The 12448-nt window shown below is 38.4% G+C and overlaps 1 protein-coding gene across 1 annotated transcript in view; it reads left to right on the top strand.

The window, feature by feature from the left end:
• Nucleotides 1-12448, top strand: part of PARPBP (PARP1 binding protein) — a 51371-nt gene that overhangs the window by 15751 nt on the left and 23172 nt on the right. The window contains exon 6 of the mRNA XM_034063147.1: nucleotides 229-383. Within this exon, the coding sequence (XP_033919038.1) occupies nucleotides 229-383 (155 nt within the window). The remainder of the gene's footprint in view (nucleotides 1-228; nucleotides 384-12448) is intronic.

Below are 12448 nucleotides of genomic sequence, written 5' to 3'. Positions count from 1 at the left end.
CAACTTACCAAGAAACCAAGTAAGCACTCTTAAGTATTGATCTTGCAAGTATTCATGGTGAGATATACAAAGCTTGCCAATAAGAAGTGTTCTATTAAATTTGGTTTAATTTCTTCTATCAACCAGCTGTTGTACACTGTTTAAAAATCTGTAGAAGAGGCTTACTTCGTCTCGCATACATTTTGCATATATCTACAGTTTCACGTTTCTGAATATTTTTCCTAATAGATGGCAACATCTTTTATCCGGACTGTAGAAATTGGAGGAAGAGGCTACGCATCTTCGTTGTTTGATCCTTTAAAAGTCCATGTAAAGGGACTTTCTAACTTCATTAATTTTATTGATAAACTACAAGAAATTCTTGGTGGAATCTTAAATCCAAGGTAATAGAATTTTCTGTTATGTTTTTGTCTTGTCAAGCACCCTTTTTTCTTGTGTGTGTGTCTTGAGGAATGAAAGAAAATCTACTTGTTTACTTATTTAATAATTTAGAACAAATGTTTACAACTAGAACCTTAATAGCAAATAGAAATATTTGAAAAACAATTGTTAAGCTTATATATTTTGGGGGGTTATTTGTATTACATTTTTATCAAATCAGTGTATGTATGGCTATTTGGTTGGTTGCATAGTTGTTGATGAACTGCCAATGATTTCAGTCTAGTGGCTCTGATAAGTACATAGACTGATATGTGCTTTATTTCTTGCTAGTTAACAACTTCCTTTGTGTCATTTCATTGTGTATACCCTTATATGAAGGAGTCTTTATTACTGCTGACAAATGACTACATTAGTTATTTATATTTAGCTTTCTTTTTTTTTTTTTTAGTTACATAAGTGAAGTGCAACAATTATTTCTTAGGAAGGTACTCCTGAAGTCGCTGATTTTGAATGTTTGTAAGACCTGAAGTTAGTCTTTTGGGCAGGTTTATAGCTATGAGATTAATTAGGGAAGTGTAATTGTAACACAGGAATTTAAATTGGTAAGTGCTGGCATTCCCTCTTCCTTACTAGAGGGAAGAGCAGTTTTCTTAAGTAATATTTTTCATTTATCATCAGTAATTTTTCTATACGAAACTTTAGCAAATAAGCTGTTCTTGATACTTCATTATCTTAGTTTGAATTGGGTACTAATTCACACAGTTGAAAACGAACTGCTATAAGTGAGCTATAAACGTTATTTTAACTACTGTTCAGATTGCATTGAAGCTGGAAGTGGGAAGTGTTTCTGAAGTTGTTTTGCAGGTTTTGTTTTATTTTTTTTTTATTCTACTTTGTTCTTTCAACATCCTGGATTCCAGAGACATGCTGTCTGTGCTGGTGATTAAAGAAAAGTTTTGACTCAACATCTAATGTATGCTTTTTTCTTTATTTGAATCTTATCTAACAATGTACATTGATAAACCAGTTAGTTGGCTGTCTTTGGAAGAATCTTCATGAATATGCTGAAGTTCTCAAATGTTATAGGACAAGTATACAGCTTAGAAACTGTAAGGGTCACAACACTGGTGGATAGAGAGATGTTAGTGTTCTCTAGTGTTTGCAAAGCTATATGAGGGAGGACTGTTTATATGCCCTGCCTGTTATATGACAGTTACTATGAATTCCAGAAAATACAGTTCTATGTCAGAAGTAGTTCTAAACTAGTTCTGCCACTACTGCAATCCAAAGCGCAGAGGGAAAGGAGCTACAATGCAGCAAAAGTTTCAGTTGCTTAGTCTTTAGAAACCTGCTGAGAAATCCAAGAGCATACTGGACAACCAGTCTGTGGTATTGTTTCTCTGATGTAGAGATTAGCTGAACTGTAAGACCCAGGTCTCAGTATTTGCTATGCCACAAATGGCCAGTATTCTTGGATTTTTTACTTAATGATCAGAAGTCTTTTTAATTTGTTTCATGTTGTTACAGTGGGTTTCTTATGAAATATTCAGATAAGAAGGTGAACAGTAGATGAGATGAGGGATGGGAAGGTTGTCAGTGGGAAGTCAATTGAACTATCATTATTTGATTTAAATATGACACAGCGTAAGCAGATGTGGTAACAGGAGAAATGGAAAGATATGATGAACTTTGATGGTTTCAGTGTATTTACCAAGCAGAACAAACATTCTTACGAATCTCTGAAGTTTTGAAATAGTGCAGCTTTTCCTCTCCTCATTCCCTAAATGGCTAAGATTAGAAGAAATCACTGGTGTATTAAGAATCATTAGCATGAACATTCCTTAAAGTTCGTGGTTGCTGTAAGACTTGTAACCCTAAAGTTATTTACACATTCTGTATGAGTAAGACTTGGACAATGTTTATGCAGTAAATAGCTTGAATATTCTACTTTTTGTGTCTTGTTTCCTGACAAGAAACTTATCAACGTTGTGTTTGTCAGTGAAGTGGATGATTATTATATACCTGAGAGTCTGGAAACTCTTTGCTGTTGGTATAAATGAAAAAGTGTAGCACTAATCAGTTGTCCTGGAAATCCTTCAATTTTAGGTCAAACTATAAAGCTTTCTGCATCTGGAAATATCTTGCTTATTTCTAAAATGATTGTTTTCAAGTTCGTAAAAGATATGCGACTTAAAACTGAATGATTGAAAAGCAGTTTGCTTACTGTATGCTGCACTTGCTAGTCCATATAGATGTGTTTGTGTGTAAACATAGAGAAGAAACGTTGGTAGCTGTGCAGTAAATTTTCTTCAGTTGGGCACTGACTTCGCTGCAAGCACTGACCACTAGGTGACACTATTGCACAGCTCACGTTAGTAGCTGTTTAAAGTTAACCGTATTGTTTCATTCAACACATCTGAGTAAGCATGATGCTTTGGAGTGGGTCTAGATTTCAGGTCAGTGAGTAGTTGTCTTCAGTCAGTTGTTGAAATTAAACAGCTTGACTTGATCATGCACGTGCATTAGTGCACTGAGCTTTTACCTTGATGGGGAAAAAGCTATTTCTTAGGTGTTGCTGTGATTGCATCTGGAGGTGCAATACTGTTTTGGGAGAGAAAGCATATGCAACTTTATCTGATTTTGTGTCAGATGTTTGAGTTAATTGAATGGTGTCCATGCAGCCCTGGGGTTGTGTTCTAAAGTTGCTGGAAAGTTGTGCAAATGTGCAGGACATTGCCTATATGGCTCCTTAAACATAGTGACCTGAGTTCAGATGTAGCAGTTACTTTTATTCTTCCTAGTAGCTGGTGCAGTGCTGTGTTTTGGCTTTAATCTAAGCACAGTGCTGATAACATACCAATATTTTTATTTGTTGCTAAGTAATGCTTACCCTGATCAAAGACTTCTCAGTCTCATGCCCTGACAGTGAGGAGGGGCACGAGAAGCCAGGCAGAAACAGAGACAGGATACCTGACCCAGACTAGCCAAAGGGGTATTCCATACCACAGCATGTCATGTCCAGTATATAAACTGGGAGGTGTCACCTGGAAGGGAAAAATTGCTGCTCAGGTCAGACTGAGTATCGGTTGGTGGGTGGTGAGCAATTGTGCATCACTGCTGTTTATTGTTTGTTTTGTTTTTTTTTTCCCCTTTTTAATTTTATATTCTCTCCCCTTCTTATTTCCCTTATTATTAGTAGTAGTAGTAGTTTAATATTATACTTTAGTTATATGACTGTTATCTCTACCTGTGGAATTTGCATACTTTGGATTCTTTTCCCCATCCCACCTGGAGGGAGGAGGTAAGGGGGAGGGGTTGGGGGGGAGTGTGAGTAAATGGCTGCATGATTCTGAGTTATCGGCTGGGCTTAAACCATGACACTTAGGAACACGGAGTAATTCAGGTTGGAAGGAACATCAGGATGTTTTTGGTCCAACATCCTGCTGAATGCAGGCCCAGTTACAGGGTTAGCTGAGGGTAATCAGGGCTTTATCCAGTCAAGCTTTGTGCAGTCTTCGTCCTTGAGGTTTTCAGTCTTCCTCTCGTCAACCTGTTCCACTGCTTGAGTGTCCTCATGATTTAAAAGCTTTGGTAACCATGTCAGTTGCTGTTGTTCCCCACCCTCTTCCCCCATACTGAGTAGGACCTCTCTTGTTTCAGTTTATGCCAGTTGTCTCTTTTAGTTTCATTAACTGCTAATGTGAGAAGCCTGGCTCCATCTTCTTGGTTACCTTTTCATAGATATCAGACAGCTGTAAGTAGATCCCTCTGAAGTCTTATCTCCAGGCTGAACAAGCTGTTCCCTTAGCTGTTTCTCACAGGGAATGACTCCCAGACCATCTTGGCAGCCCTCTGCTGAGCTTGTTCCACTTTATCAGTGTCTCTTCTGGTCTGGGGGGCCCAAAACTGGATGAAGTATTCCAAGTTTGGTCCAACAAGTGCTGATTAGAGAGAGATAATCACATTCCTCAGACTACTGGCTACGCTACTGCTGAAATGGCCAAGGGTACTGTTGGCTGATACTTGTTGCCAAGGCACGCTCCTGGCTCATGGTTAGGTTGCTGAACATGCACCAGGACTCCCAGGTTCTTCTACATGTAGCTGGTCCCCAGCCTGAATTTCATAGGGTTCCTGTCAGCCCATTACTCCTGTCTCTTTAGGTAACTGCATGGCAACTCTGCCCTCAAGTATATTGACTGTTCGATCCAATATGGTGTCATCTGCAAACTTTATGAGCATGTATTTTTATCACCAAGTCACTGCCAAAGACAAAAGAAAAAAATCAGGTTTCAAGCTAGGCCCTGGTAGTACTCCATTTGTTACTGGCCTCCAGATACAGTATAACATATTTATTATCTTCTGAGCTTGATCATCCAACCTGTTTTTACTCAGTTGTCCATCCGTCCAGACTGTAATATATAGACTTTTATGTTGAGAGTATTTTATGACAGTGTTGAAAGCCTTGCTACAATCAAGGTATACTTTTCCCATGGTCTGCAAAACCAGACATTTTATTATAGTTAGGCATAATTTACACCGGATAAATGCATGCTTACACTTATCAGATGCCACCTAATTCTTCATGTGTGCAGAAATGTTTTCTTACAGTGTTTTCTCAGGGAACAAAGTGAGGCAGCTGAACCTGTAGTTTCCCAAACTGTTATTTTGGTCTTTTTTTGCAAACATTTGCTTTTCTCCATTTGTCTGGGAGCTCCTGTGATCACTATGACTTTTCAAAGATGGCATAGAGTGGCCTTATGAGGACATCAGCCAGTTCTGTTAGTGGTCTTGGATGCAGCCAATTTGGTCCTATGGACTTACACTGGATCAGTTCTGTCATGTAAACTTTGACTTGATCCTTATTTGCTGCTGGCACATCTCTGAACACTTTAATCAGAAGCATGGATGAAGACTGAATCAAAAATGGCATTGAGTTCCCTCAGTTTCATTTGTTCTGCTGTTGCAAAATCTCCTAGCTTGCAGCAAAGGTCCCTCTGTTCAGCCTCTTAATACAAAAGCAGCAGGCGAAGCTTTCAACATTCTTTGCAAGTCTCAACTTCAGCTGAGCTTTGGCTTTCTTGACAGCATCTCTAAATGCCCAGGAAATGTTTGTAGATTATTCTTTTGTAACCTGTCCCTTCTCCATCCTGTGTAAAGCCCTTTTGCACTGAAGCTCACTGTTTAGTTTACTGCTTAGACAAGCCATTCTACTGATATTTCTAAATGTTTTCCTGAGTATTGTGGTAGACTGTTCCTGTGCTTGTGATTGACGGCTTGGCTTTGTGAGCTAAGATTTGGGAAGGGCTTTAACCATGCTTATTACAAGCACGATGACCAAGGGCATGTGGGATATGCAAATCTGGTTGGAAAAGGGTGTTTAGGCAATCAGGAAGTGCTCGACCAGGACTGTCATCTCCTGAGTAATCTCGAGCTATCCATGTACTGGTCCGCCCGCATGCAAGGTTGGATCTGTAGCTTCCCATGCACCTTGTCACCTACCGATTCAACCCTCACCTGTCCATACATACAAGTGAGAGTAAACCCTTCCAGCCTGCGCGGTGGATTTTTTAGGTGAGGCACAGCTTGCACAGAACTGGCCTCACCCTTTACATCTGAGGTTTAACTGCCAGGCCTAGCGAGCTAGGACAGTGACAGCAAAATCTGCAGGTCAAAGGGAAATATAACCCCCATTTTCAAGAAGGGGAAAATGGATGACCCGGGGAATTACAGACCAGTCAGTCTCACCTCTGTGTCTGGCAAAATCTGGGAGCAGATTCTCCTGGAAGCCATGCTAGGGCACATGAGAAACAACAAGGTGCTTAGTGACAGCCAGCATGGCTTCACTAAGGGGAAATCCTGCCTGACCAGTTTGGTGGCCTTCTATGACGGGGCTACAGAAACGATGGACAGGGGTAGAGCAGTTGATGTCATCTACCTGGACTTATGCAAAGCGTTTGACACTGTCTCACATGACATCCTTGTCTCTAAATTGAAGAGACATCAATTTGATAGGTGGACCACTTGGTGGATGAAGAATTGGCTGGATGGCTGCATGCAAAGAGTTGTGGTCAACGGTTCAATGTCCGGCCGGAAACCAGTAATGAGTGGTGTCCCTCAGGGATCAGTGCTGGGACCTGTCTTGTTCAACATCTTTGTCGGTGACATGGACAATGGAATTGAGTGTGCCCTCAGCAAGTTTGCCGATTACACCAAGCTGTGTGGTTCGGTTGATACGCTGGAGGGAAGGAATGCCATTCAGAGGGACTTAGACATGCTTGGGAGATAGGCTGATGCTGACCTCATGAAGTTTAACCATGACAAGTGCAAGGTTCTACACCTGGGTCAGAGCAATCCCAGGCACAGCTACAGGTTGGGCAGAGAAGAGATTCAGAGCAGCCCTGCGGAGAAGGACTTGGGGGTGTTGGTCAATGAGAAAATGAACATGAGCCGGCTTCAGTGTGCGCTCACAGCTCAGAAAGCCAACCCTACCCTGGGCTACATCAAAAGAAGTGTGACCAGCAGGTCGAAGGAGGTGATCCTGCCCCTCTACTCTGCTCTAACAGCAACTAGTAACTAACAGCATTTTATATCAGTTGAAGAACCTTTCCCTAGTCCAGACAAGAAAAGTCAAATGTATCACAAAGTAACTTAAGACACTTCTACCACAGAAGCAGACCTATGATTGTTGTACACATCCCATTCACATGAGCCAGCAGTGTGCACTCAAAAGCCCAGAAAACCAGTTCTGTGATAGGCTGCATCAAAAGGAGCATGACCAGCAGGTTGAAGGTAATCCTGCCCCTCTAGTCTGCTCTTGTGAGACCTCATTTGGAGTATTGTGTGCAGTTCTGGTGTCCTCAACATAAAAAGGATATGGAACTGTTGGAACAAGTCCAGAGGAGGGCCATGAGAATGATCAGGGGGCTGGAGCACCTCCCATATGAAGACAGGCTGAGAATGTTGGGGCTGTTCAGCTTGGAGAAGAGAAGGCTGCGTGGAGACCTCATAGCAGCCTTCCAGTATCTGAAGGGGGTCTACAGGGATGCTGAGGAGGGACTATGCATTAGGGCCAGTAGTGACAGGACAAAGGGTAACGGGTTGAAACTTAAACAGCAGAGGTTTAGATTGGATATAAGGAAGAAATTCTTTACTGTTAGGGTGGTGAGGCACTGGAATGGGTTGCCCAGGAAAGTAGTGAATACTCCATCCCTGGCAGTGTTCAAGGCCAGGTTGGATGAAGCCTTGGGTGATATGGTTTAGTGTGAGGTGTCTCTGCCCATGGCAGGGGGGTTAGAACTAGATGATCTTAAGGTCCTTTCCAACCCTAACTATTCTATGATTCACAAACTCAACAAGCCTCTTGTCTGTTCAACAGAAGAGTTCCTCCATACCTCTGAGCTGCTTTTGCATACACAGGGTACCCCCTGATGTTGTGCCTCTTGTGTTTGGTTGTATTACTCCTTTGTGGTACTCCAGTTCCCAAGTTTTCCCACCATGTCTCGGTTATTCCTTCTAATTGTTTTATTGTTCTTTACCGGCTAAATCTCTTTACACTTTCTTAGAATATTTGCAGTGTGCTGTTTCTCAGTAAAATACTGAGAATGTAGACACACATCTTAGTTTCTCAAGTCATCATCATGGAAATGAAGAATATTGAACATCATTGAAGAATGTCTTGGTGCTAAATGTTTACAGTAAAGATATTGATTATGTAGAATGAGTCAAATTAAGACTATTACTGTTCTACTATGTTAAATACTGTGCTTGTTTTTTAAATATAAATGTTCTTGCATTTTGAAGAAAATGAAAAGTATTCTAAAGGCTTATGTGACAAAATAATTACAAGCAGAAAAAATAGGTTTAAATCAGACTCTTAAATTTTCCCTGAAAAGGCTTGCCACTTCAAGGACTAACATGCTTTAACAAGGTTTTAAAGTAAATGATCTGCTTTCCCCACACATTCAACTTTATAATAGAAATACTGATACACCTTAATTTGATTGTCTTCATTTAAACTTAATATTGTGACTGTTTAAAAGATATATTTAGAGGTAGGTAATTTTTAAAGTAAACTTAATTGTGGCTTAAATTGGATTTTCAAGAAAATAGAAATCTGGTAGAAAAAGCTGATCTTTTGAGGGTAAGTCTGACTTAAATCATCACAGTTGAAGTGTAGTATCTCAAGTGCTCTAATTGTGCAATACTGCATTTCATTAAATTGTGATTTTTGTAAGTTTCTCTTTCCTTAACTTTCTAATTTAGGTTTGTGCTGGAGAGCACAGTGACTATTGTGTCCTAAATATTCAAGTGTAGTCCCTCAACTAAAAAGACGATATGGAGGCTGGGGTTGTCACTTTTATATCAGTGCTAGATTGAAAAATTTTATGTGATCATAACAGATATTGTTAGTTATTCTGTTTCTAAGGCCTCCCTTTAATCTAGATTTGAGAAGCAGTCTGGCAGCTCTCTGTCAATAATTCCAATCCTGACAATTTTCAGTAAATTGCAGGGAAGTGATTATGTCCAAAGGGAACTGTTAAATTGGGTATGTTATGGAGAAAAAATGGAACTGTAGGGTGGAATGCACATGGCTGCTCATCAAGAATCTTATTATGAGAAGTTTATTTAGTTTTACAGTAGCTACATCACTGGACCAAGGAGTTATTACTTGGCATGGAGAAAATCCAAAAGTAATCTTGGTGGGAGCAGACACTGACAGAAAGGCAAATTTATTTTTTTTGTTTTCAGTAAGTTCTTGGGAAGATACCAGACCTTTTAGATGGTGGCACTTCCTGAGGAAGAGTCATTCTGCTTTCTTCAGTCAAGGAGAAGTATAGACATTTTTGGCAAAAGAGCAAAAGCAGCAGCAGCAACATGGAAAAATAGCAACAGGATTTTTTTTTTTTGCTGTGCTTATTGTCGATTTAATAGACTACAAAACTGTGAAGGGCCTAAAGTAGGGTCTTCACCTAATATTTGTTTCTCTATGGTTTAAAAAAATAGAGTAATAATGCATATGTCCATTGTTTGAGGTGGAATTTTTGAGTAATAAGTGCTTTGATGTAGTTACTTTTTTTTATATCCAAATTTTGATAACTTCACTGATACAATTTTGTTGTAGAAAATTTGAATTAAATATGAACTATTTATTTATAAATTAAATTGCAATACTCTTCATGCAGCTCTAAATTAAAAAAAAAAAAGGTCAACTTTTTATCAGGATCTAAAACAACTTCCTAAGTCTGTGACAAAGAAAAAGGCTGTGATCCCCTCCCACCCCATGACCACTAGGTGTGAGCAATCTGTGTCAAGACATTTGTTCCTGGTGCATAAGTTAGATAGGTATACATTTGTCATCTATTATTTTACCTCTGTTGGAAAAGTTGAAATGAATGAGTAAAAATATTTACCTTATAATAGAATTTTCATATATTTTTTTCTGTTCTTGGAATAAGCTTCATGAGTCTGTTCTGCTTTTTATCAGGTTTTGAATGTTGTCCATATCCTGAACTTTTTTTTCTTGTGTATGTTACTTTAGTGTTTTCTACAAAAGATGTATTTCCAGAAAATACATAAAAGTACTTCTACATTGTATTAACTTTGCACAATAAGGGGCCCCAGTTCTGTAAGAAGAGCTCTTGCCAATGTCATGTAGATTTTAGGTAGGCAGAGGAACTCGTTTATGTGATAATCTGAATAAGAACAAAATAAGCGAGAAATTCAGTCAGTATCTGATATAGTAGTTACCTTGACATAAGAAAAGATGATTTGATAAGGAAAATGTGATAGAAATAGATTGGATTAGGACACAGATGATGTAAGGCAAAAAAGGTTCAAATGGGCACAAGATCAGAGAATATTTTTAGTAGAAGCAAATAGTGGCAGAAGATAAGATTCATACAATGCCTTGTTAGCAGGTAGTTTTACACTGTGCTACCTTTTTTTTTTCTCCCTTTAGAAGCACTGAACCAAATAAGGAATTTTTAGCATATGATTCATTTTATCTTCATGTAGACATCTGTTTTTCTCTGGCTAGGAGACAGGTGAGATAAATCCCACCTGAACTGTCTACTCCTCTTTTGGTGCTGGTTCATGCTGAAGATGGTAAGGCATTCCTTCTGTCAGTTGATGTAAAATGTTTGGGAACTTGTTAATTTAAAAAAGAAAAAAATAAAATTCAAAAATGTTAACTGAACACTGTCTGTAAAACTAAACACTTTAGAGGCTGCCAGTGAAGTCTTAGTTCAGTTCCCTGAGATGCATGTGCTAACATAGTCTTTAATTGTGCAATCACATGCTTTCCCATCACCCACCCACTCTCCAGTGGGTGTATAGCTTTTGTGTATAGGAAATAAGGGTGTTAAATTGAGACTGTGTAATGGTAGATGGTAATGTTTATTGGAATCTTTCCAACTGCTGAAGCAAATGAATAATGAAGGCCATGAAAGAGAAAGGATGCTTGGTTCTAGGTCTCTTCTGCTGTGGACTTACTACATAGTGGTAACTGCAAGATGTTTATTGCTAACTAGAGTTGATGAGTGCTCCTTCAATATGGTTTAAAAGATCATAGATGCAAGACTGAAGCACTTCATCCTAGTATATTTCGTATCAGAACCAGCCTATGATCTGAATGACACATCAGAGAAACCTTGTTAGCAGACACCCTGACTGGAAAGGGACAAGGTCTCTCCAGTTCTCTATTGAGTTAGACAAATGGCATTGCTTTGTTTAATGTATCAAGTTCATGCTTGAATTCAATTAGATTTCTTGCTCCTTTTTGAGGATTAAGAACTAATACTCTTAACTTTTGCTGCTGTAGAAATTATCCAAAGACAGATAATTTTGTCCATGTAATTCTATATTCAAAACAAACCTTTGCTGCCCTTCTAGCTTTTAGTAACTCCAAGGTAGGTAATATTTTTCAGCCTTACTCTGTTCATATAAACGTGTTTTTCTAGTACAATGGCAAATACTTTGACGTTCATTTAAGTTCAACGGATCTTCTATATAATATAAACCTATAAAAGAGTAATATCAGAGCAATCTGGCACAGGGTGTCCTTTTTGTAAAAGGACAAACAACAAAAAAATCACAAACAAGCAAAACAAAACCAAAAGGAAACAGCACCATCCCAACCCACCCCCCCAAAAAAAACCCCAGAACTCCAAGTTGCATTTTTTACCACACTTTTATCTTCATGCTTTTAATTAATCTTTTTAAATTTCACTTGGTATGGAATGAAGTCCTACTAGTAGATCTGAAGTAACTTGGGTAACTAATTTATTGCTTAAAATATAATTATTTCTTGTTGAATTAATTTATAGTGTCATCTTCAAAATAGTTATTTCTTAAGTTGTTTTTTTTTTGGTTTTTTTTTTTTTTTTAACCAGTGAATTATCTTTTCTGGGAAAAGGATGATACTCTTTACCACAGAAATGATTCTATAAACATGGACAGAGCCCTAGCCATCTTCATTTGTGCTTTTGATGGCATAAAGAGATGAAAAGAATGCCTCTCCTACTGAGATGGACTTGAGAGTACTTTTGAAACTTTTAGACATGGTTAGTTAAGACTTCCTGTAGTAAGCTTTGGCATATTCATGAAATAGCACAAATTATATAGATTCAACATTTTATAAATATATTCAAGACTAATAAAACAAACCTTACACTGTAACTTATTTTGTTATATCATATCCTGGTGTAAAATGACATAAGCTGTGGCACAGTATTTGAGTACTAATGCACACACATTAGATCAGCATTTTATGTCTTGGCCTGTTTATATAAATTCTAGTTGAAGTATGAATAAGCTTTTCCTTTTCTTTGCTCCAGTTAGTACTGTGTGTATCTGATGGGGACTGGAACTCTTTCCTGGAAGAGAAAGAGTATAGGGAGAAAAAGAGATTAAATGAACTCTACATCTAATAGCAAATATCCTTAGTTGGCATTGGGTAGTAGAGGCAAAAAAATAAACATAGAAAAAGTTAATATCACAGTTTGGTTTTCTCAGTAGAAAGCTACAAGGTAATAGTCACAGCATAGCATTTAAATTAAGCATATGATTA

This window comes from Melopsittacus undulatus, chromosome 5 (genome assembly GCF_012275295.1).
Source record: "Melopsittacus undulatus isolate bMelUnd1 chromosome 5, bMelUnd1.mat.Z, whole genome shotgun sequence".
Classification (NCBI taxonomy): Eukaryota; Metazoa; Chordata; class Aves; order Psittaciformes; family Psittaculidae; genus Melopsittacus; species Melopsittacus undulatus.
Note: the sequence above shows the minus strand (reverse complement) of the source record. Positions and strands in the feature narration are given on the sequence as shown.